Source organism: Mobula hypostoma, chromosome 4, assembly GCF_963921235.1.
Source record: "Mobula hypostoma chromosome 4, sMobHyp1.1, whole genome shotgun sequence".
NCBI lineage: Eukaryota > Metazoa > Chordata > Chondrichthyes > Myliobatiformes > Myliobatidae > Mobula > Mobula hypostoma.
The window spans coordinates 168,452,846-168,478,023 of NC_086100.1; the positions used below are offsets into that span (position 1 = coordinate 168,452,846).

Consider the following 25,178-nt stretch of genomic DNA (forward strand, 5'->3'; position numbering starts at 1 on the left):
CAATACTCAAGGTGAGGCCTCTCCAGTGCCTTACAAAGCCTCAGCATCATATCCCTGCTCTTGTATTCAAGACCTCTTGAAATGAATGTTAACAATGCATTTGCCTTCCTCACCACCGACTCTACCTGCAAGTTAACCTTTAGTGTGTTCTGCACAAGGACTTCCAAGTCCCTTTGCATCTCAGATTTCTGGATCTTCTCCCCATTTAGAAAATAGTATGTACATTTGTTTCAACTACCAAAGTGCATGATCATGCATTTTCCAACATTGTATGGGGTGTCTAGGGAGGGGTAGCACCTCTGGTGGGGGGGGGGCCTCCCGTGCCCTTTTTAGGACAGTTCGTCCACCTTTGGTTCCTACCTGGCGCTCAGCTCTCACCTGTGGCTCCAAGTAGCTGTAACACGCGCAGCGACCACACCCCGGTAAACCGTCTCAGCAGACGGGCCAGACCAGGTGAGGGTAGCTGACGGGTCTTCGACCCTCGGTGAGGTAGGGAATCTGTCTATCTCAGCGTGTGAAGTCTGGCCCTGGCAGATTGAGTGGAGGAGACTGATTAATGGTCCAACAGTCAAGAAGGCAGCCCAGCAGGTGTTGTGGAGCGCTAAGAGCATGACAAGACACTTAGACGTCCTGGTCATCCACTGCAGCAGCAGAGGTCTCCAGCCGTAACGGTTGTCTGTGCCACTGGATCAAGGTCTCATCTGCTGAGAGTGGGATTGCCCCTGTGCAACGGCTGTTCCACTTCAAACTCTATCACGCACAGGTTTCTGTTGTGCGATTCATCTCAGTCCAAACTCAACTCGTCAAGCCCTGCGGCGATGGAGGAGTGGCGAAGTGACAGGTGGAGATGACCACCAGCAGTCGTACTCACAGACCTGCACGTAGGCAGCCTTTGGACCAGTGGTCGTTCGTCTCTGTACCCGGGGCAGCAGAGATGTCCGGCAGCATCCAGGGCGACTGGGCAGCACTTTTTAGGACAGCACTGCCCACCCTCGCATGAGGGAGGGGGTGAGAAAAGGTCCCTAAACATTGCCTGCACCACAACATCTGGCTAGCTAACCGCAGCTGGCAAATCATCTCCTTAGCGGTCAACATGCATCTAGAAAAACAAATCAAAGAAAGCCCATCTTTGGAGCCTGGAACGCCCGCACCCTGCGCATAGAGACAAGGTGGCAAGGCCTGAAAGACGAACAGCACTCACAGCAGCCGAACTTCGCCGTTATCGCATTGACATCACTGCACTCAGTGAGACCAGGCTTGCAGACGAGGGTTCATTACAGGAAGCAGTGAGTGGATATACGTTCTTTTGGAAAGGGAAACCACAGACTGACAACAGGATCCACGGAGTAGGTTTTGCAATCAAAACTGCTCCGTTGAAGAACATCCCAACTCTACCCACTGGAATAAATGAATGCTTCATTAAGTTCCACTTTCCTCTCAGCAAGTCCCGGTATATCACCATTGTCAGTGTCTATGCACCTACTCTCATGAGTCCAGACGAAGACAAGGAAAGTTTCTACGAGGACCTGGACCAGATTATTCAGACAACCCCCGCCAGCGACAAATTCGTCACCTTGGGCGACTTCAATGCTAGGGTGGGGACAGACAGCGACAACTGGGATGGAGTCCTTGGGAGACATGGGGTGGGAAAACTAAACAGTAACGGCCTGCTGCTTCTGAGCAAGTGTGCCGAGCACAATCTGTGCATCAGTAACACGATGTTCAGACTTGCAAACAAATACAAAACAAACTGGATGCATCCCAGGTCCAAACACTGGCACTTACTCGACCATGTTATAGTACGCCATCGTGACCTTCAAGACGCCACCATCACCCGGGCCATGTGAGGTGCTGAGTGTTGGACAGATCACAGGCTGGTTCGGTCAGTCCTCAACCTGCACATAGCCGCTTTGCATCGTAAGCAACCAAAGACTGTCAGAGTGTCATTCAACATCGGCAGACTGCAAGACCCAGGTCAAGTCCAACATTTTCAAGATGCACTTAATGAAAAACCCTCCGGTAATTCACCGCTTGTGGGAACCTGTTCCGAAAGGTGGACGCAGTTCAAAGATGTCATCACGCAGACTGCAACAACCGTACTCGGACTGAAAACCCGAGTGCATCAAGACTGGTTTGATGAAAACCACGAGACCATTTCAGCAGCCCTTCAGGCCAAGAACAAGGCTTATGAAGACTGGCAGAAAGAGCCATCATCTGTCTCAAAGAAAGACAAGTTTAAACACCTGCAGTCCAAAGTACAGGCGGAACTGCGAGAAATGCAGGACGAGTGGTGGCAAAGAAAGGCTGAGCAGGTGGAACGCTATGCAGACATACATGCCACCAGAGAGTTCTTCAGCACCATAAAGTCAGTTTATGGTCCTTCTAAATCTGGATGCTCCCCCTTGCTGTCATCTGATAGGTCGAGCCTGATCAAAGACCAGGAAAGACTGAAAAACCACGGGGCTGAACACTTTTCCAACCTACTCAGTAGGCCGTCCACAGTTGATCCTGATGTCTTACAGCAGATCTCTCAGAAGCCAGTCCTGGACGACCTAGACCTGCCACCCTCTACTGATGAGATCAAAAAAGCGATCTCACAGATGAACTCAAATAAAGCAACGGGGCAGGATGGCATTCCTGCCAAGATCTACAAAGCATTAGGCGCAAACGCCTTACAGGCGTTCCAAGACACCCTGGAAGACATCTGGATCACAGAGGAGATGCCTGATGACTACCATGATGCCCTCATCATGGCTCTCTGCAAAAACAAGGGAAGCAAATAAGACTGCAGAAACTACAGGGGTATCTCACTGCTGTCCATTGCAGGAAAGATTTTTGCCCGCATGCTCCTGAACAGACTTGTCACTGTCTTGGAAAGGAACCTCCCGGAGGCGCAGTGTGGATTTCGGCCAGAACGGAGTACAGTAGACATGATATTTGCTGCGAGGCAAGTCCAGGAGAAGTGCATCGAGCAGAACAAGCCTCTTTACTCTGTCCTCATTGACCTGACAAAGGCATTTGACACTGTAAATAGGGAGGCTCTCTGGATCATCCTGAGACGTTACGGATGCCCGAGGAAACTCGTGAAGATGATTCAGCTGCTCCACGACGGAATGACAGAACAGGTCCTTTGCTGTGGTGATACATCAGCTGCATTTGCCATTTCCAGTGGGGTGAAGCAGGGCTGTGTACTCGTCCCAGTCCTGTTCAATCTGTTCTTCACTTGCATGTTATCATGTGCTGTCCAAGGTCCGAAGGAGGGAGTGTACATCAGGTACCGATTGGATGGCTCTCTCTTTGACCTTTCCCGCTTGAACGCACGGACGAAATGTCATTCAAGAAACCCTCTTTGCTGATGACTGTGCGCTCCTGGCATACAAGACAGTGATCTACAGTTGCTGAACAAATTCTCAGATGCTGCTATGCCCTTTGGCCTATCAGCCTGAACAAGACTGAAATACTTCAACCCATGTCAAACACCAATCCCATAGATCCAAAAATCACTGATGACGATGCCCAGCTGACAAATGTAAACAGCTTCAAGTACTTGGGAAGCATCATCTCGAGTGATGGGTCTTTGGACAAAGAAATTGACTCCAGGATCAGCAAGGCCAGCCAGGCTCTGGGGAGGCTGCGTACCAGAGTGCTCAGTCAACACAACATCCACACCTCCACAAAGCTGAAAGTCTACAGAGCCGTGGTCATCCCTCCTCTCCTGTATGGATGTGAGACCTGGACTCTGTACCGACGACACATCAAACAACTGGAGAAATTTCACATGCGCGCCCTCCGCTCCATCCTTGGCAAGACCGTGTCTCCAGCCTGGAGGTCTTGGATCGCGCGGAGCCCACCAGCATTGAGTCCCTGATCATCAGAGCCCAGATGCGGTGGGTGGGACACGCCATCAGAATGGACGACCACCGTATGCCTCGCCAGCTGCTCTATGATGAACTGGAGACCGGAAAGAGACCTCAAGGTCGTCCACACAAGCGCTACAAAGATCCTGTGAAGGAAACCCTACGCTACTGCGACATCAGCCAAGGGAACTAGACGCTGCGGCTGCTAACAGAACCCGCTGGCGAGCCCTGTGCTACAAAGCCTACACCAGTTTTGAAGACAGGTGCTACCAAAAACTGATGGAAAACCATGAGCGGCGTCACAGAACAGCAGCCACAATTATTACAACAACGGACTTCCAGTGCCCCCATTGTGCTAGACTCTGCGCTTCCAGACTGGGACTGCAGAGCCACCTCCGCGTCCACAGATGAACTGCACAACAGCGTGTCTTCTTCAAATCCGAAGGACTACCAATTAGTATTAATTCATTATTTCATTTGCCACTTCTTTACCCATTCTCCTAATCTGTCTAAGTCCTTCTGCAGCCTACATATTTCCTCAATACTACCTGCCCCTCCACCAATCTATCTTATCAAACTTGGCAACAAAGCCATTTATTCTATCATCTAAATCATTGATATACAGCACAAAAAGAAGCGGTCCCAACACCGACCCTGACAAGGGAGTGCAAAGAGTCTACTTCTGTGTGTACATGGTTCGAAACAGGCTAATCAGTCTAAATGATTTTATATTTACCCTCTAAGAGTCCCAACTTAATCCCATCACTACTTTTCTTCTGTATAGGCTGGTGACCTATTTAAATCCCAACTTTACAATAAACTTTGCTTTCAAGCAAATTCTTTGTATTTTCATATAAAACAGAAGGTTTTTATTTTGTCTTTTCACAAAATGGAGCTTTGGTGGCATCTCGAAGCCAGGTGCTGCAAGTTTCCACCCTACATGATTGGGAACTCTTGAAAACTCCAGGAATCTGCGTCTCTCTACTCAGAAAGGTAAAAGGACAAGAGATACATTGAGGACCAATGAACCCTTAAACCTGGTCTCACTAACCTTGTGGTTCCCACGGAGATGAGTAGCTAGACACAAGTTACACTTCACACAGTGGAAAAAATCATCCTTTGGCCCAATCCTGTAATGAAAAGTGAAAGGTTAAAATAGCATAAAGTCTAGAGGTATGCATTCTGACTAATCGATTGCAAATGGTGTGCCACATTCATATGAGATGATACAGTAACTTACAGGTAGAGGAAGGTATCCAAAGTAGTAGTATAAAGATAGCAGGGCTTCCCAGAGTCCTGGAGCCAACATTCATCCCAACAAAGATGATTAAGATCTGATATGATCATTAAACTCCCATGGCCAACATAAGCTTGTGCTCAAATTTGATGCTGAATTTTTAAATTGCAAAAGTGATTCATAAAAGTGCACAGAAAAAAAAAATCACCCAAACATTCCTTTCCCCAGCTCAACCAATACAAGCAACTCATGTACAGGTTTAGTTTGAAAATTGCTGTAGTAGTGACATCAATGTCACCTTTTGCTCTTCTTTGAGAGAACTATACAAGTCACATAAAATTAATGGCAACTTAATTCAAGTGGAAGTCAGAAATAATACCCCAATAGCTGCATATGATGTCATTAGGAATCAAAGTGTTTACAAGCAATCTCATAAGGAAATGGAAACCATGTGTAATGCCCTGGGTGAGATTTCTACTGTTATACTCTGTGGGAGGAGGAGATGGCAGTGCAACGCAGCGCACGCGGCCGTTCCGAATGAATATCGATATGTGTAACTAGGGGGCCGTGCATCAATCTGGATTTGATGGAGACAGCCGTGAAAGCGCAGAGGAACATCTGGAGCAACTTCTGAAATGCCTGCTTCGCTGCCCCTGCTACTGTGCGATCGAGAATCTCCGGAGATGTAGGCCCCAAATCCTCGGCTTTGCGCATCGCCTGTTGCCAGGGCCGGGGTCGAAATGCTCGGCAGAGATGGTGCTTGGAGTTTTTCGGACGGACTTGGAGTCGGACTGTGGTCGGATGCTTCCAGGATGCTGCATCGGCAAGTTGGCAGTGCTGGGGGTTTACCGTCTGCATGAGATGATGGGACTTTGAGAGACTCTCAGACTTTTACTGTGCCATGGTCTGTTCTTATCAAATTACAGTATTGCTTTGCACTGTTGTAACTATATGTTATAATTATGTGGTTTTTGTTAGTTTTTAAGTCAGTTTGTCATGTGTTTTCGTGATATCATTCTGGAAAAACATTTTTATCATTTCTTAATGCATGCATTACTAAATGACAATAAAAGGGGATTGCGTGTCCTCATAATCATAATAATACTATTTTTATTTTAGCAGTTTTCTATAAAAGCAGTGTCTCCTGCTAGTAAGAACATTTTGGCTTCAGCTAAAGATAAGGAGCCATGTTGTCCAACTTAGGAATGTGGTGTCAGCCAATCAGGGTTGTCTTGGTACGTGTAACTTTCTGCCCAGTGGAACATCTGGAAGTGCTGGGCGGAAGGAGATTTCTGAGGGACAGTAGTTTGGTTTGGGGTCTTTTGGCAGGAGCTGTGGAGAGGAGCACAAGGGAAGATGTCACAGAATGCCATTCAAAGGAAAAACCCCGTTGTAAGAAGTGCTTTGTGCAGATGAATGGTTCCAAGGAGGAAAAGTCAGTACTCCTGAGTTAACCATTTCATTTGAGATGGTCTTTAAGGGAAGTATGAACTATGGCTGGTATCCTTCATACAGAATGTGGGTTCAGCGCAAGAGTAAAGCAGTACACCCAACTATTCCAGAAAGCAGCTCCAATGTTTATGTGCACATTTAGACTGGTTTAGCTCAATGCGCCCTTTTTCTATGCAACAGTTTGTTGAAGTTGAAAATTTGGTAAATATATTTCCTTCGTAATTTTATGATCTGCTAATTTTCTGGTGAATAACTTTGCATGGAGCAGTATTTACACAGCATTCGCTACAACCCATGTTCCTTAATTGGAACATCCTACCTTCCCTGTTTGGTTGAACCCCAAATTATACTGATGCTAGATGTATAATGTTCATGAAAAGTGACCTTCTCGCCGCTGAGTCACGTGGCTGTTAGCAGAGTTAGCTAACGAACCAAGTTTGTATATTGTTACATACCTTGTGGGTATCTTGTGACTGTCTTATGACCATGATGTAATTGAGTGTCTTGTGAGCATGATGTAATGGTCTTGTGATGGTGGGGTGATGTAATTTTCCCACCAGTGTGAGGTCACGTGATGACATGTTCCTAACAGGTATATAAGGGGAAACCCCTTTTGTCACGCAGTTTAGTTTGTTGTTTAATTCGTCAGTTACTCCGTTATGCTGCGTATTCGTCTCATGATGTAGTTTCGTTTTAAAGTGGAGTTTTACTTTCTATTGTAAGGTAAAATCGTTGTGCCAGCAGTTTCGCCAATCGCTGACAGTTTCGTTTGGGGTACCTTTGATTTACCTTTACAGTCTAGTATTGAAGAGTGAAGACCCTACCAAAGTATGGGAACCTGAAGGATTGAGTAAAGTTGGTGTCATTCGGCGGTTTCATAAAGGTTCGACCTTATTTAATCTTCGTTCAGAAATAGTGCCCTACATCTGAGATAACTCCTGCAAGATCAGGAAGGTTTGTGCAGTGTTCACCATCCAGGAAAAAGATCAGTTCCTTTAAGCCATTTTATTTCCTTCGTTGTGAATCCTTTGGACGGGATCAGCAGTAACGTCACCTCTTCGAAGAAATCAGTTTCCAGAGAAGTCTCTCCTTATAGACTGTATAAATCACTTGGACTTTCAAATTTACCACTTTAAGAACTGTTCCAGAGTTGCCGTATAGCAGTTAACTTCCAGTTAACTTAGTCGTTTGAATACTTTTCACCATTGTTGAGCAGAGTTTAATAAACATTTGTGTTTGTTTATAAAACCTGACTCAATTCTACATTCATTGTTGCTGATGACGTAACAATACAAGCCGGTATCAGGATTGCATATGAATGAAGGGAAAGGTTATTTAGTCCAATACTTCCACCTCTGGCAAAGACCAACATAATCTGTTCTGTCTTAGACACAAAAATCAGGGCAAAATATACCAATACACCCTGACCCTCAAAACTGATTATTTATCCAATTTCATTTTTAAAGTAGCCCATTGCCTTCCACAGGTAACACACTCCATGATCAGGGGAGTAGAGAAAAAAAGTATCCCAGAAAGGGTTTTGCTAACACAATGAGCATAGAGTTTACAGCATGGAAACATGATCCACCTTGTCCATGCCAACCAAATTGCCTACCTCAGCTAGTCCCATTAGCCTGTGTTTGATCCCTATTATTTGTTCTCTGTCACCTCTAAAAGCACAATCCAGATGGCATTGACCAATTCTTTAAATCCAGACGTGAGAGCACGGAGGAACATCTGGTGAAACTTCTGAAATGCCTGCTTCACTGCTGCTGCTACTGTGTGATCTGAAATCTCTGGAGCGGAAGGCCCCATATCCTCGGCCTTGCCTGTTGCTTAACGGCCAGGGCCAGGGTCAAAGCGCTCAACAGAGAGGGTGCTCGGTGTTGAAAGCTTGAAGTTTTCGGACAGACTCAGAGTCGAGTGCTTCCAGGATGCTGCATCGGCAAGTTTGTGGCGCTGGAAGCTCATGGCAGGGAGAGTTTCTTCCTTCTACCGTCTGCGTGAGACGCTGGGGCTATCGGGACTTTGAGACTTTTTTTTAAACCATGCCCATGGTCTGCTCTTATCAAATTACAGTATTGCTTTGCACTGTTGTAACTATATGTTATAATTATGTGATTGTCAGTTTTAGTCTTGGTCTGTCTTGTGTTTCTGTGATATCATACCGGAGGAACATTGTATCATTTCTTAATGCATGCATTTCTAAATGACAATAAACGAGGACTGAGTGTCCTAATAATCTAAAAAATCCTTAATTGCCTTAACATTTCTTAACATACAAGAACATATTTTAAGAAATACTATATTTCTTAGCATTTTTTTAAAATCAGCATATTTGGCCCATCATACCTATGCCAGGTATCTGAAGGAGCTCTCCACTCATTCCTTCCTCTTCAATCTCTCTTCCCAGAACTGCAATTTCTTCAGTTTCTCCAATCCCCTTGTGAAGGTCTCTACTGATCCGTATAGACTTTCTTTCAAGCTTTGGATTATCTCACTTATGTGGCTCAGTACCAAATTTTCTTTTGAGAAATCTTGTATTGCTTTACATCAGAATAGCTTACATCAATATAGCCCTTTTTTCCCCCATCTGTTTCAATCTCATTTTACACTGTTCTTTCTGGATCATAAACAACAAAATGTGTTTAAAAATATTCAGCTCCCTTCTGCTTCTTCTGAAGAATATCAATTTTCACAATTATAACTGACAGCTATTTTAATATGTAAATTATTCTCAATCAGACTGTGCTACCAAATATTTCTCAATGTATTTGCTACTCTCAACTTTTAAACAACACCAAATTAAGATTACTTCAATAAGCAAACATTAGTGTAAAATCAAAACACAAAAACTAAACATTAGAAAGCACGTCCTAGTACTCACCTGCATATACCACAAGATGGGCAGTGGTACTGTTTCTTGTCCACATCAAACAGATGACACGTGTCGCAGTAATATTCCCCAAATATAGTTTTACAGCTTTCACAGCTCTGTTGAACCTGCAGTGAAAATGTTCAGGACGATATTTGACTTTCCCAACAGACTGACCAGCAACAATACAACATAATTAGTACACAAACTGGCCATGTTCTGAAAAAATGGTTTATTTGATTAAAAAAAATTAAATGTTGCATATTGAAAACATCTGGCCTCTCATTTTAATTTTGCATAATTAAATTCAATTTCCCATGTCTTCTATTAGCAGAAAACTAAGTTAAATAAACTGTTAGTGACTTCTTGGTAAATTGGTTTATTATTGTCACATGTACCGAGGCACGTGAAAAACATGCCTTGCGACCATTTATACAGACCAATTCATTACAACAATACATTGAGGTAGAATAAAGGAAAACAGTAAGAGTGCAGAATAAAGTTTTACAGTTACAGAGAAAGTACATTGCAAGGTGGATTGTGAGGTCAGGAGTCAGCAGGATTAAAGCTGACCTTGAGCCTGGTGGTACGTGCTTTCAGACCTTTGCATTTTCTGCCCAGTGGAAGAGAGGAGAAGAGGGAATGACCAGAGTAGGTGGGGTTTTGATTATGTTCAATGTCTACCAAGACAGCAAGAAGTGTAGACAAAGCCCATGGAGGGGAAGCTGGTGACCCTTCCTAGCACGGCATCAAAATAATTGGACCCAGACAGGATATCAGTGATCTCAACCTTCTCAGGACTGTAGATGTAAACAGGAGCACATGCACTTTCTCCTTTCCTGAAGTCAATGACTAGCTTCTTCCCCACTGCCATCAGGTTAATGACCCCGAAGACCATAAAATGACCTCAACATAACCATAACATAAACCAAAGCCATAACATCTGGAATGTTTTTTCCTTTCTCCCAATCTTGCACTAGCATTATTGTGTATATCTTGCATGTGCACATTATGTATAATTGATATTAATTTTAACTTGTGTAAACTTAGAGTACCGTGCAAACGTCTTAGACACATATAGATAGCTAGGCTGCCCAAGACTCTTGCACAGTACTGTATCTGTCAACAAGAGGAGAGAGAGTTTGTAAATCTAGCGAGCGCAAAAGATGTTGGGAATGGCGAAGGTGGAGTGCTGTGAGAGGGGTGTGGGACAGGGGGCAGAGGAGTGCCAGGGGCAGGGCGTGACATGGGTGCAGACACAACCAGCCCCGAGACACCTGGCAAGATCATTTGATTCCAAACATTCAGTTTATTGATCTTTACAGAACGATTCTGGTGCTTCCTGCTCCCTCCCCTTACCCATTTCCTTTGTCCAAGCATGATTCCCCTCTCCCTGTCACCATCCACCTTTCAGTCCACAGGAGACCTATATCAGAATATGTCATGAAATTTGCTTTCTTCTACTGAAGCAGTACAGTACAACGCACAAGACTAAAAGACGAGAGGCAAAGGTGGATATCGGACCACTGGAAAACGATGCTGAAGAGGTAGAAATGAGGGACAACGAATTGACAGATGGGCTGATTAAGAGATTTTCTTAATTTTTTAATCACTCCAACTCTTTAATCTTCTCTTTTATAAGAGAAGTCAAAGCCAACATAAAAGCCAAAGAGGGGGAATATAATAGAGTGAAAATTAGTAGGAAGTTAAAGAATTGGGAAGCTTTTAAAAACCAATAGAAGGCAACTAAAAAAGTCATTAAAGACAGAATATGAAAGTAAGCTAGCCAATAATATTAAAGAGGATACCACAAGTTCCTTCAGATAGGTAAAGTGTAAAAGAAAGGTGGGAGTGGACATTGAAGTGCTGAAAAACTATGCTGGAGAGGTAGAAATGGGGGACAAGTAAATGGCGAATGAACTGTTTGAGTATTTTGCATCAGTCTTCACTGTGGAAGACACTAGCAGTATGGTGGAAGTTCCAGGTGTCAGGGGGCATCAAGTGTGTAAAGTTACCGTTATTAGAGAGAAGGTTCTTGGGAAACTGAAAGGTCTGAAGGTAGATAAGTCACCTGAACTAGATGCCGTACACCCCAGGGTTCTGAAAGAGGTGGCTGTAGAGATTGAGGAGGCATCAGTAATGATCTTTCAAGAATTCCTCAGAGATTCTGATCCACGTTGACATAATAGCATCACACAGTTGTTTCAGATTTGTCGGTTGCACATTCAAGTTGCGAATCTCCCATTCTGCCACAACCCAAGGATTACCATCTGGTGACGATGGTGGCCACTGGAATACACTTGTCATGTTTGTGGAACCAGCTTGAGATGATGTGTACTTTGTGATACGGCATGTTATCCTGCTGGAAATCCTTTGGAGGATGGGTAGACTGCGGCCATAAATCAATACACATGGTCAGCAACAATACTCAGATAGGCTGTGGCATTTAAATGATGCTCAACTGGCCTAATGTGTGCCAAGAAAACATTCCCAATATCATTACACCACCATCACCAACCTGAGCCATTGACATAAGGAGGATGGATCCTTGCCATCTGCACGCTGCAGCAGAAATCCAGATTTGTCAACCCAGATAATGTTTTTCCCATCTTCAACTACCCAGTCTTGGTGAGCCTGTCCCCACTGTAGCCTCAGTTCCCTATTGTTAGCTGACAGGATTAGAGGCCGGTGCGGTCTTCTGTTGCTGTAGCCCATCCACTTCAAGGTTCAACATGTTGTGCATTCAGAGATGCTCTTCTGCACACCACTGTTGTAACGCGTCATTATTTGAGTTACTGTCGTCTTCTTGTCAGCTTAAAACGCTCTGGCCATTCTCCTCTGGCCTCTCTCATTGACAAGATGTTTTTGCTTACTGCCACTCACTGGTTGGTTTTTGTTTTTTTTGCACCATTCTCTGTAAACTCTAGAAACTATTGTGTGTGAAAATTCCAGGAGTTCAGCAGTTTCTGAGATACTCCAACAATCCTGTCTGGCAACAACAATCATTCCATGGTCAGTCACTTAGATCACATTTCTCCCTCATTCTGATGTTTGGTGTGAACAACAATTGGAGACCTTGACCATGTCTGCGTGCTTTTATGTATTGAGTTGCTTCCACATGACTAACCAGTTAGATCTTTGCATCAATGAGGCGTAGAGGTATGCCTAATAAAGTAAATACTGAGTGCATGTCCTATGATTAAACATAGGGAAGCATCAAAATGAGTAACTAAAAAATTATATTGCAAGTGTTTGCAGCATACAAATCAAACTAATAATAGAACCAGCATTACCAAACCAATCTACATCTGATTATTCATCCCCATTACTATTGAGAGATGGTGAAAAGCTCGAAAGACATTGAACAGGATCAGTCACAATCCTGATGAATGGCTAGAGCAGGCTCAAAAGGCTAGATGGCCAACTCCTGCCCGTATTTATGTCCTTATTACTCAAAATAATTCTTTACATCCAAAACTTGAAATATTCTTTTGACACTATCTCTTTCTTTACTCAGAATTTACCAAAACTTTGGTCCTCTTGTGTAAAGTTGGTGGTGGGATAGAGATAGATCTCTATCAAAGGAGGTTTAAGGCGCTCCTTCCCTCCACTACCCTTCAGGCCACCCTTGGGCAAGGTGTAGCACCTGCTTAGCCCCCCTAGTCAGGGTCACGTGAAGCCATGGGATCAGGTGCTAGATGGTTGTATAAGCAGTTAAGTACCTATCACAAGTCCTGGGTCACCCATCTTGTAAAGACCCTACCCAGAAGGTAATGGCAAACCACTTCTGTAGGAAAATTTGTTAAGACCAATCATGATCATGGAAAGACAATGATCAACCAAGTCGTACAATACAGCACAAAGTGAATGAACGTTTGTGTAAAGTACCTCAAGATAGTGGAACTTGGGAGACGGTGACACCTAATGGCGACTCTTTGCTTGCACCTTTGGAAACAGCTCTTTTTCTATCTTTATTATCTCTATTTTTCCCTTTCAGGGTTCTTTTCAAAACCCTGACCTGGAGTTACATGCTGGCTTCAGTTCTTTGCGGGAATGGGACCCGCTATCGGGATCTTACGACTGGCCGCTATTCAACATACCACAGACACGGCCTAGGATACTAGCACACTTACAGGGTTCTGGGATTTCATGGCTCTGGATGCAGGCGGACGTGAGGTCAGTGGCTCCGCAGGAAATCGTTGTGTCGTGGGAGACGGAAGATTGAAAGCAACAAGCTGTCTGCTGGCTGTGTGCCCACAGACTCGTTCTTTAGGCACAGAGCTCAGAAAAAGCGATGCAAGAGAGTTTTAACATCATAAATCAGCGAGTTTGATATGTCTCCCCTCTCACTGTGAAACGGGGACACCTCTTTTTCCCGTGTGTGTGTGTGTGTGTGAGTGAGTGAGTGAGTGAGTGAGAGTGAGAGAGAGAGAGAGAGAGAGAGAGAGAGAGAGAGAGAGAGAGAGAGACAGACAGACAGACAGACTGTGGTATGTCAAATTACCGGGTGAACAAGTAGTCTTTGGAGTACTGCAAGTCTGTGTCTTTACTGATGCTTTGCTGCACGCTTGAGTGCTCGGTGGGGGGCACCGATGCTTTTTGCTGGTGGGGGGGGGGTCGTTGCTTTGCTGCTGCTTATGTGTGGGAGGGGGGAGATGGGGGAGCTTTGGGGTTCTAACATTTAACTGTCATTCATTCTTTGGGGGCACTCTTCTGTTTTCGTGGATAGTTGTGAAGAAAAAGTATTTCAGGATGTATATTGTATACTCTTTGATATTAAATGTACCTTTGAAACCTTTGAAATTATATTTGTGACTTATAAGAGCAGAGCAGGGAAGTACAGTTGAGGTCAAAGCCAAGATGTTACTGAGCAGCAGTGTCAGTGACAGTAGAGCCCTCTGCTGTTATTAAGAGGGCTTTATTCTACAAATTGCTGCACTATTCAATGATCTTGAATGGAGGCAACCATTCTGCTTAATAAATACACACAGATGCTGGGGAGCAAGCTCATCAAATATTTTCCTGTGTCTTTAATCTCTTTCATACAAATCAATCAACTCCCTTTTGATTCCCTTCACAACTAACTTATAGTAAAGGGAAACTAAAAGGCCAATTACCTACCAACTCATCTTTGGTACGTGGAAGGGCACTAAAGCACCTAGAGGAAACCAACCACTGCCATGAATTGGAGAATGCGCAAACTTCCACACAGACATTACCGGAGGTCAATATTGAACTCAAGTTCCTAGCGGGCACAAGGCAGCAGTGCTGACTGCTGCACCACTTGCAGCCTTCAATGAAAGCATAGAATCACACAGTAATAGCACATGGAAGCAGGTCCTTCAGACCAACTTGTTCATGCTGACCATGGGACCAAGCTAATCATGTGCAATGTGCCAAATATGTGCATATGGGACTAGTTTAATGATATTTTAGTAAATAAAAATGATGTTACTTTTCTGATTTCATTGTGGAACAAACTAAAAAGGTACACTGTACCTTTCAGAATTTCCATGATTAAACCTGTTTGCCAATTGATTAGTATCACTAGACAACAAAGATTGTGTTTCCTGAATATTTTGGGGTATATCATATGGATTTTGGGCTGCTGATCATGAAACTTACCAGGGAAATTTCATATCACACACGATTTTTTTCTTGAAATTGCCTATATTTATTTCAATTCACATTTCAAGTCAATTAAAATATTGCCCACAATGTAAATTGAAAGATATCTTTTTCAGGTATGCCTGGGCACGCTAAGGCAGGGCAGATGCTGCAGAGCTGGGCAGGTTTTTAGAAAAGCTATAAAAGCATCACGCGCACACACTGTTCTATGCATTGCGTTTACACATATTGCGATCATGTTGATGTGCTTGCTCTATGCACATAGGATATTGTGTGTACTCATTATAATGAAGTAATTGCATTTTGTGATATCAAAATGTCTTGTCAATGTTGCAACATCCGCAAATACTTTGTTATATCTCTGGTAATTATACACTTAAATCTAAAGACGGAGCATGACTCCTCTTTTATTAAGGAAGCCCATGAGTTCTACTTTGGGTGTAAAATTAGCGACCAAGACAAAGCCTAGGCTCCTCACATTTGTTGCACAACATGTGCTGTCGATCTTCGAGCTTGACTCATGGTATGGCGAGAGCAGAAGGATATGACAGACTGCTACTGTTGTCTGACCAGTGTGTCTGGTTTCTCTGCTAAAAACAAGAAGTCTCCCTTCTCCCATGAGACCGATGTCACATGACAATAATCTTCCAGTACTGAAGCCACCAGAGACATGGAGACTAGAGGAGGCAAACGAAGATTTTTCCCAGGGCTGAAATGGCGAACACGAGAGGGCACAGTTTTAAGCTGCCTAGAAGTAGGTACAGAGGGGATTGTCAGGGATAAGTTGTCGTGTTGTTTGTTTGTTTGTTTTTTTACGCAGAGTGGTAAGTGCGTGAAATGAGCTGCCGGCGACAGTGGTGGAGGCAGATACAATAGGGTCTTTTAAGAGACTCCTGGAAAGGTACATGGAGCTTAGAAAAATAGAGGGCTATGAGCAATTCTAGGTAATTTCTAATTTAAGTACATGTTCGGTACAGCATTGTGAACCGAAGGGCCTGTATTGTGCTGCAGGTTTTCTATGTTTCTATGCCATGATGAATGAGCCAGGAATGGAAAAAGATACTGATACAGATTTTGAAAAGATTTAGAAAACCTAAAACCTGTATGACCTTTATGTCAAATGAGCCTTATGTGATAACTCAATGAGTCAAATAACATGGTCAGACATGGGTTTGTCAAAGGCAAAAGCAGAATTACTGGGTACAAGACTGCAAGGATGTTTCCCAGAATAACTGATGCCAAGAATAAGGAAGCATGGTGGTTCATCCACAAATCAAACAGGTTATCAATCTCTGGCAATTTGAAGAACTTCTAGAAGGACAAGAGAAAATCACATGGAAGGCATTCAGGGATGTTGTTGAAAATTTTCTGGGCAAATACAGAGCACCAAACTACATGCAGCTGGTTGACAACATGCTTCAAGCATACAAAACTATGAAGTGCAAATTGTCACCAAAGATTCATTTTCTACATTCCTATTTAGACTTCTTCCCTGAAAATCTTAGCACTGTCAGTGACGAGCATGGTGTAAGATTTCACCAGGACATTGCGGTCATGGAGAAATGGTATCAGGGCAAATGGAATCCATCAATGCTGGCTAATTATTGTTGGACACTTAAGTGAGAAGCCTCAGACACTGAATACAAATGAAAATCATGAACATTTCAGCTCAGTTGAACTATTGCAAAGCATCAGCACTATTATACAATAAGACACATTTTATTCAATAGAAGTTCATTGCTTCTTTCTCCAAATTCTTACCTGATATAAGTAGTCTGAAATTATATTTGTGCTCAGTTTCGGGCGGCCCATCATAACAAACAAAGCATTTATGAGGAAGCAACAGTATCAAAAACAAATTGTTGTCCAGTGTATTTACTTACCTTCTGAACTGTTTCACACTTTGCACACTGAACTTCAGTGACCTTGAAGCGATCAAGCTGATGATTTTCTGCATCATCATGACACAGGCGACAGATGTAAAATTTTCCACAGCATGGTGCCTGAAAGATCAACATTAACGTTCAGAAATTGCCTTTGCCACCCAATATGTTCAACATCTACTTGCTGCAGACACCAGTGGTTGAACCCTGAGAAAGGGTCTTTGACCTGAAAAGTGAATTCTGATTCTTTTTCCAATGTAGCTGCCTGGCAGTTTCCAGCAGTTTCTGTTTCATATGGGAAATTTCCATGGTCAGTTATGTTGTTTAACAAGTCGAACAACACTCTGTTAAATAGAACATCTTCCTGTCGCAGATGAATGAGCTCAAATAAGATATTTTGCAGATCAGAACCATGTTTCATTTATTAAAAAAGCATAAACAAAACATAAGGCAGTTTGAGTCTTCTGCAGCTCTCAGCAGAATCACTGCTTATCCTTAACCTCAGATAGCAATTCAGGCCAGATCTAACAATACAGAGGCTAATAGCCTCACAGTACCAGAAGTACACCATCAGCCTTGAAGTCAGATGTATATTGTGTGGAGTTATGGCTAATATGAGGTGGCATAATTTTAATGTAATTGGAGGAAAGTATGGGGGGGGGGGCATGTCAGAGGAAAGTTTTTTTTCTTTTTACAGAGTATGGTGGGTGCGTAGAACGCAGTGCCGGGATGGTGGTGCAGTCGGATTCATCTAGAACATTTATGAAACTCTTAGGCACATGGATGATAGGAAAATGGAGGGCTATGTAGGAGGGAAGGCTTAGATTTGGTTAAAAGGTCGGCACAACATCGTGAGCCAAAGGGCCTGTCCTGTGCCCTAATCAAACGTGATGTTCTATCGTAACATGCGGGTTGGCAGGTTAATTGCTAACTGTAAATTGCCCCAAAAGTAAAGGTAGGTTCTGGAGATGGGCGATTTATAAGAATTAGAGAATAAAAATGGAACCATTGGGCTAACACAGGGCATGTGTTAGTGCAAATGGGTAGTTAATGGTTGGTGTGCACATGATGGGCCCAAGGCTCTGCTTATCTGTCAGTCATACGACTCAAATCAACTTCGGCAACTGTGAAATTTGATTTTTTTAGTAATGAATTAGTAAAGACGACCACAGAATTACAATGTCGTAAATATCGTAAGATAATTTAATGGCCATCCGAGGAGGAAACCTGCGGCACTCTCCACAATCTGGCCGAGATGAGATTCCAGACCAATGTGGCTGATTGTTCAAGTCCCATAAAAATGGTCCAGCAAGCCACTCAATTCAAAGACAGTTGGAGGGTCGTGGAGTCGAGAGGACAGTGGGGGTGGACGTGGGGAAGAGATGCATGTGGAGGAGGGAGGGAGATGTACGAGGAGAAGGAATGGGGCAACGGAAGATGACAACCGAGGGGTGGGGACTAATCTTGGGAAGAGACGATGACCCACTCACCTTGAGCAGACAGGAACGCAAGTAATGCTCACACCCCGCAGCGCCCTCCGCCATCACTAACCTAGAGACGAAGACAGTTCAGCGCAGGCGCAGTGCGAACTGAAACCGGCACCATAGAAGGCCGGAGAGGGGGCGTGGCGGTTGGGGTGATCCGCACAGGCGCAGTTAAAACCGAAGCCGGCACCATAGAAGGCCGGAGAGGGGGCGTGGCGGTGTTGGTGGGTCTATCGCGCGAACGCACAGCGGTCCGCGCAGGCGCAGCGAGGGAGGATGATCGGGTAAGCGGCGCGTGCACTATTAGAGGCTGTGTGTTGTGTGGGTGTTGGGTAGAATGGGGGGGGTGTGAGTTGATGACAATGTGGGAGAATAAAAGCTCGAAATAACTCTTCCTTCAGTTAGTCCTGACGAAGGGTCTCGGCCTGAAACGTCGACTGTACCTCTTCCTACAGATGCTGCTTGGCCTGCTGCGTTCACCAGCAACTTTGATGTATGTTGCTTGAATTTCCAGCATCTGCAGAATTCCTGTTGTTTGCCTCGAAATAAATATATTGCCAAGGCACATATATGTTACCACATACAACTCGTAAGATTCGTTTTTTTTTGCGAGCATACTCAGTAAATCCAAGACACAATAGAATCAATGAAAAACCGCACCCAACAGGATGGACAACCAACCAACTGTACCAAAGACAGCAAGTTGTCTTTACGAATTAAATAATGTCACGATCATGAGATGAAGAGTCTTTGAAAGTGAATCCATAGGTTGAACATTTCAGTGATGGGGTCAGTGAGTTGAATGAAGATATCCCCTCTGGTTAAGAGCCTTATGGTTGAGGGGTAAATACTGTACCTGAACCTGGCGGTGTAAGTCCTGAGGCTCCTGCACTTCTTCCTGATAGCAGCAGTGAGAAGAGAGCATGACCTGGTTGGTGGGAGTCCCTGATGATGGATGCTGCTTTCCTGTGACTTCACTGTGTGTAGATGTGCTCAATGGTTGGGAGGGCTTTATCTGTGATGGACTGGGCCATGTCCACTACTTTTTGTAGGATTTTCAGGAAAATGGGATTAGTATATGGGTCTTTGATAGGTGGGTGGACTGAATGGGCCAAAGGACCTTCTATCGTGCTGCATGTCTCTGTGAAAGAGTGCTGAGGGTGAAATGTTTGGTGTAAGGAATGGCAGAATATAATCCATGAACCTGAAGGTACAGGCGGCACTCAGTAAGAATGGTCGTTAGCTCCACACTAAGGTATACCGTCCCACTCCAGAGGTTTCACAGAGCTCTGGTCTGAGACTCCCATTGTAATACTGAGAGAGCACAGAACAACTGAAGAACTTTGCTGAGAGACCACTACATCGCTGGGAAAGAAATTTTTAAACCAAGACCCTCCTCTCTCAAGTGGATTGAAAGATTCCCGCAATATTATCTGAAGGAGAGCAAAGGGTGCTATTTGTTATGGAGTTACACTGTGTAGGAGGCCATTTGGCTCATCTTGTGTGATCCCACTTATTGCAAGATCTATCCACTAAACTTCCTTAGAACTTCTCTGTCCGCCAGAGAAAGCAGTATCTCCCAGTGGCCACACATTTTAATTCCAGGTTCCATTCCCATTCTGATATGTCTATCCACGGTCTCCTCTACTGTAAAGATGAAGCCACACTCAGGTTGGAGGAACAACACCTTATATTCCGTCTGGGTAGCCTCCAACCTGATGGCATGAACATTGACTTCTCAAACTTCCGCTAATGCCCCACCTCCCCCTTGTACCCCATCCGTTATTTATTTATATACACACATTCTTTTTCTCTCTCTCCTTTTTCTCCCTCTGCCCCTCTCACCATACCCCTTGCCAATCCTCTGGATTTTCCCCCCTCCCCTTTTTCTTTCTCCCTAGGTCTCCTGTCCCATGATCCTCTCATATCCCTTTTGCCAATCACCTGTCCAGCTCTTGGCTCCATCCCTCCCCCCTCCTGTCTTCTCCTATCATTGTGGATCTCCCCCTCCCACTTTCAAATCTCTTACTAGCTCTTCTTTCAGTTAGTCCCCACGAAGGGTCTCGGCCCAAAACCGTCGACTGTACCTCTTCCTAGAGATGCTGCCTGGCCTTTGCATTCACCAGCAACTTTGATGTGTGTTGCTTGAATTTTCAGCATCTGCAGATTTCCTCGTGTTTGCGTCTTTAGAACTTTGCAAGGTTCTTAATTTCGAGTATACATCCGCTTCTATTGGAAATTGACTTTTGATTCTGCCTTTAAGCGCTTTCCAGATCCCAACATCAAAATAAATTCTTCTCATTTTCTTTATCTGCCAATCTTTTAATTTGACTTGTTGGTTGCTCCTCCCCTGTCCACAGAGGTAGTTTCTCCTTATCTATTCCCCATAATTTTGAACAATTGTGACATCCCCTCATTCTTCTGCTCTGGTGACAGCAACCCCAACCACAGCCCTCTATCTGTTGGTCACCTTCCTTGTGAGTTTGAGGTTACTGAATGAAAAGTGTAATGGGAAAATGTGGCTAGAATGTGCTGAAAACTGCATGGCCAGTCAATACTTGCTTTATTATTTACCAAATAACAGGAATTCTGCAGATGCTGGAAATTCAAGCAACACACATCAAAGTTGCTGGACGAAGGGTCTCAGCCTGAAACGTCGACTGTACCTCTTCCTAGAGATGCTGCCTTTATTATTTACCATTTGCCTTTGACTTCTGTCCTTGCAAAACTTACCTCCAAGATAGTGAAAAGTAAAAAAAGAAGTTGGAAATCTAAAATGAAACCACTCAGAAGGTCAGGCTGGAAGGATAAACAGACTTAATGCTGCAGTTTGAGGACTTTTCATCAGAAGTGGGAAAGTATTTTCAGCATTTTCTGTTTTTGCCTAATGTTGGTTCCATAGGTATCAGCACCTGTTGTCCCAATACCCACTTCCATTCCTGTGAACTGTCCATAACGTGGGCAGCTTGCAAGTCAGAACTGCGGACATGAACTGAGTTCACAGATATCCGAAAATGCCTGTAGCTCTGCAGTGATTAGCAAGTGCATCCCAATGCTCACTTGAATGTGCATGCTGTACAAATGTTGGACATTTGTAAGCTAGGCTTGGCTGTGTAAGTGAATACTATATACTTATATACAGATGTGAGTAAGTCCTGACACAGAGCTCAGTCTGAAATGCCACTTATCCCTTTGCCTCCAGACGCAGCTCGACCCGATGAGTTCCTCCAGTAGATTGCTTTTTGATGCACATATTAAACTAGCCATTAACAGGGCAATTTTAGACACCCATTAAAAGCAATATAGAAATTAAAATAAAAATAATAATAATGCTGCAAAATGTGTACGAAGTTCTAATGTACAATTTGAAAGTCACAATTGAGACTGCACTGAGTTCTGACACCTGTAGAGGGTGTCAGTGGACCATGCAAATAAAAGCAGCACACATTACCACAATATATTTTCATGTATATCATCGTTGCACCTCTATCCTTAAACTCTACCCAATGCTCAGCAGCATCTGTAGAGAGAGAAGTTAATATTTTGGAATGATGACTTTTCAAAGTCAAAGTCGAGTTTATTGTCACATGCACAAGTACACGTATGCATAATTACAATTATAGCAGCAAAACTAATCCAAAATCCAAACAATTGCCACCAGCCTGCAACCACCACGGGGTTGTTATACGTGCTGGACGCACCAATGAAATGATCATTCCAAAGAGTCGAATCCTTTATTCAATCTGTTATTAGCAATTAACAAACATAAAATCTTAAAGTGATATTAAGTGGTCAGTAAAGTTATGACCTCCACCTGTCCCAAGCCACAAACAGCCTCAAAATAAGCAAGAATATGTACCTTATTCTCTTCACTTTTACCACACTCCCCCCCACCACCAACACTTGTGACTAGTTACCATAATAAATGCGCAAATAGAGAACAGATACATGGCTCCTACATTGCAGCCCCCTAATTATTATACTACAATAATTACAACTACATGATACTAAGACACAGGAGACATGAAATCTCAACATTTACACAAGCATCCTCTTTTGGTAAGCAGTATGTCCTGGATTATGATCTTCTGCCAAACTAGGCTCTCCCTATTGACTGCATTCAGGAAAATCTGTCTTGAATCACTGCCGCCAAAGCTCATCCAGGTTCGAAACTGAAATCCTGTTAACTGTCAGCTCTAGCCGAGTATGGTTTCTTCCACTATCACAGTCACCTTTCAATGGTCCATTAATAGTTCAACCCAACATTGTTCTGGTTGCATAGGGTCCATCATTAACATTGCAAATCACTTCCAACGGCTCCAAATACTTTGGGCACATTCGTCCCCATCAACAATTCAACTTCTGGCAAATAGATATGCTTCAAGTGAGACCATTCCTGAAGATCTCTCTGTTGAGGAATGTTCCTCTGTATTGATGTTTAGCAATTCACAATAGTTTTCACTATCCAAGCCAGCCACCTCCAATCCTGAAACGATACAGCTACACAGGACCGTCTCTTAATCCATGTTCCTTTTCCTATCGTTGAGCTTGTCCATGAGGCTCTCTGTACGGAATGCTACTGTACTTCCTTAATCTAGGATATCATAAGTAACCACTGTCTTGTTACTCCTCTTAGACTTCACCTGAACTGGAATTACAGGAAGTTTACAATCACGATCACCAGCCCCCGTAAGACCAATAGATACTAGAGTGGTACTCACTGCTGTGTAATGGCTTATTTCAAATCTACACCTTTTTCATCAGCTCCAGGCTCCGTTTCACTTTCCACAATAGCCACAGTAGTCGCAAAGCTGCTTCCTTTAGCTTGAGAACAAATTTTTGATCAGTTTTATTCACACCTTTATTTATTGCCTGCAATGTAGTCTTGTATACTTTCCCAAACACTGGGTGTGTAGCAATCTTCACTTCCCTTTCAACGAAATTGACAAGGTCAGTGAAATCAACCCTACAATCGCGCCTTTCTTGCAATTCATTCACTGCCGATCTCCATTCTTTTCTGAGTCCATTGAGTAATTTATTTACAACAATCTTCATGTGTGCAGGCATGTTCAACCCATTTACAGCCTGCATGTTTTCCATAGCATTGCAACAACTGCTAAGAAAAAGACTGTAATCTTCAAGAGCTTTTACATCTTCTGGGTTAAGATGCTGCCAAGAAAGAGCCTTTTCCAGGTAGGCCACAGCAGTTATCTGCTCATCACCAAAACATTCCTGTAGTAAAGCTTTGGCCCTCAGCTATCCTTCCTGTGGGCTGGCTGGATTGTAACTTCGAACAAGCTCTTTAGGGTAACCTCCAGTGTACCGTTGAGAAAATAGAGACAGTCACCAAAATCTTCAGTCTTCCCTTCAGTGCTATTCTTGAAAGCCCTGATAAATGAATGATCACCAATGAAGATTTGAATCTCTCTTTTAGGCAGAGGTGCAATGCATTGTTGTTGTATCACTAAACTTGTTATTTCATTTTGAGCCCTTACGACTCCAGTGTGGCACTCAGACCTTTGTCATTTGAAACTCGAGTGTCATCACGTCGTAAACCAATGTTTTCCGAAGCACCTTGTGCTTTTGGATATGGCATAGGTTTAGAGCTCTTTGGCTGAGTGTGAACTATCCCTTGGGGTTCAAACTCGTGGCTCATCAGCTATTGCCTTAAATGCATCCACTTTGAGATTGAGTTGAACTTCCGGTTTAAGATGGTGCTACTGATGACATGCGTCTGCTCACTGGTAGATTGAAAGCAAAGGAATTGTGGTAAACTAACACTGCAAGCAATGAAGAAGTGAGCGGAAGCAAAGTGAAGTCGTGGGATGTGCCCTACCGCTGCGCTGCAAAATCAACGCCCTGGGAGTTGGACCCGTGCTGGTTGGAGTGAACTATTTGGAGGCAAGAAGATGGAACAGAGAAGTTCTGCTGTCTGTCCAACTAACTGGGGTACGAGGGTGGATTGCTCTAAACGCCGAGCCAAATAGTAGAGGTCAAGAACGGCTTCTCCGGCAGTGAAATCCGGATTCAAAGTGAATCGAGGAGCAGCTGCTGTGCTTCATGTCTGCCAACTTTGTGGCGATTTGCCTTGCTGATATGATGAATTGAATACCGAGTACCGAGGCTTTGGGCCTACTCCAGACTGGTCTGGGGATCTCGATCTAAGGATTCGGTTTGGCTTGGAGTGCTGTTGTTGTTGCTCACTTCCATTATTTATACGATTTGTTTTGTGTTTTCCTTCTCTCTTTCTTTGTGGGCTCTGGGGGGGAGGGTTGGTTTTTCTAATGGGGTTATTTTGTTTTCCTTGCTTTGCGACTGCCGATAAGCAAACAAATCTCAAGGTGTTGATGCACTATCAATAACTCCAAAAGACTGGAAGTAGAGTAAATACTGAAAGGCTTTTATTAGCAGTAAAATGTGACCTCCACCATCTGCCCCTGGACTGAGAGGAGGAGCAATGGCACAATCGCCTTTATTCAGGGGTCTGTGGGAGGAGCCACAGGGGCAGTCAGCAGAGGGACGTGTCCAGACAGGTAACCCAGTTACAACATATATATATGATTTACCACAGGTGTATAATTTATACATTCTTTAATAATAAATGCACTTTGAAACTTTGAGTATGTTGGATTTTCTCTGTGCTGTGTCAACATAGGAACTCTCGCCAGAGAACTGCTCTGCTGAAGCATGTTTAGCACCCACAGCACTTGCAGCTCTTAGCACTTTAACTCTGACTATCTTGGCTGCAATTTACTCCTGCAA

At 43.8% G+C, this 25,178-nt stretch overlaps 2 protein-coding genes across 3 annotated transcripts in view; one reads left to right on the plus strand and one right to left on the minus strand.

Annotated features, from left to right (window-relative positions):
• rchy1 (ring finger and CHY zinc finger domain containing 1) overlaps window positions 1-18,565 on the minus strand; it is a 37,575-nt gene extending 19,010 nt beyond the window's left edge. The window contains exons 1-4 of the mRNA XM_063046939.1: window positions 18,423-18,565; window positions 16,933-17,052; window positions 9,434-9,549; window positions 4,909-4,987 (exon numbers count right to left, since the gene is read on the minus strand). Of these exons, the coding sequence (XP_062903009.1) occupies window positions 4,909-4,987; window positions 9,434-9,549; window positions 16,933-17,052; window positions 18,423-18,476 (369 nt within the window). The 5' untranslated portion in view covers window positions 18,477-18,565. The remainder of the gene's footprint in view (window positions 1-4,908; window positions 4,988-9,433; window positions 9,550-16,932; window positions 17,053-18,422) is intronic.
• A 22-nt stretch (window positions 18,566-18,587) lies between these two features.
• LOC134345760 (uncharacterized) overlaps window positions 18,588-25,178 on the plus strand; it is a 39,100-nt gene continuing 32,509 nt past the window's right edge. Inside the window, exon 1 of one of the 2 annotated variants that reach the window (XM_063046937.1) lies at window positions 18,588-18,700. The gene's annotated coding sequence lies outside the window, so the exon portion shown is untranslated. The remainder of the gene's footprint in view (window positions 18,701-25,178) is intronic. The other variant, XM_063046936.1, reaches the window with a different exon arrangement.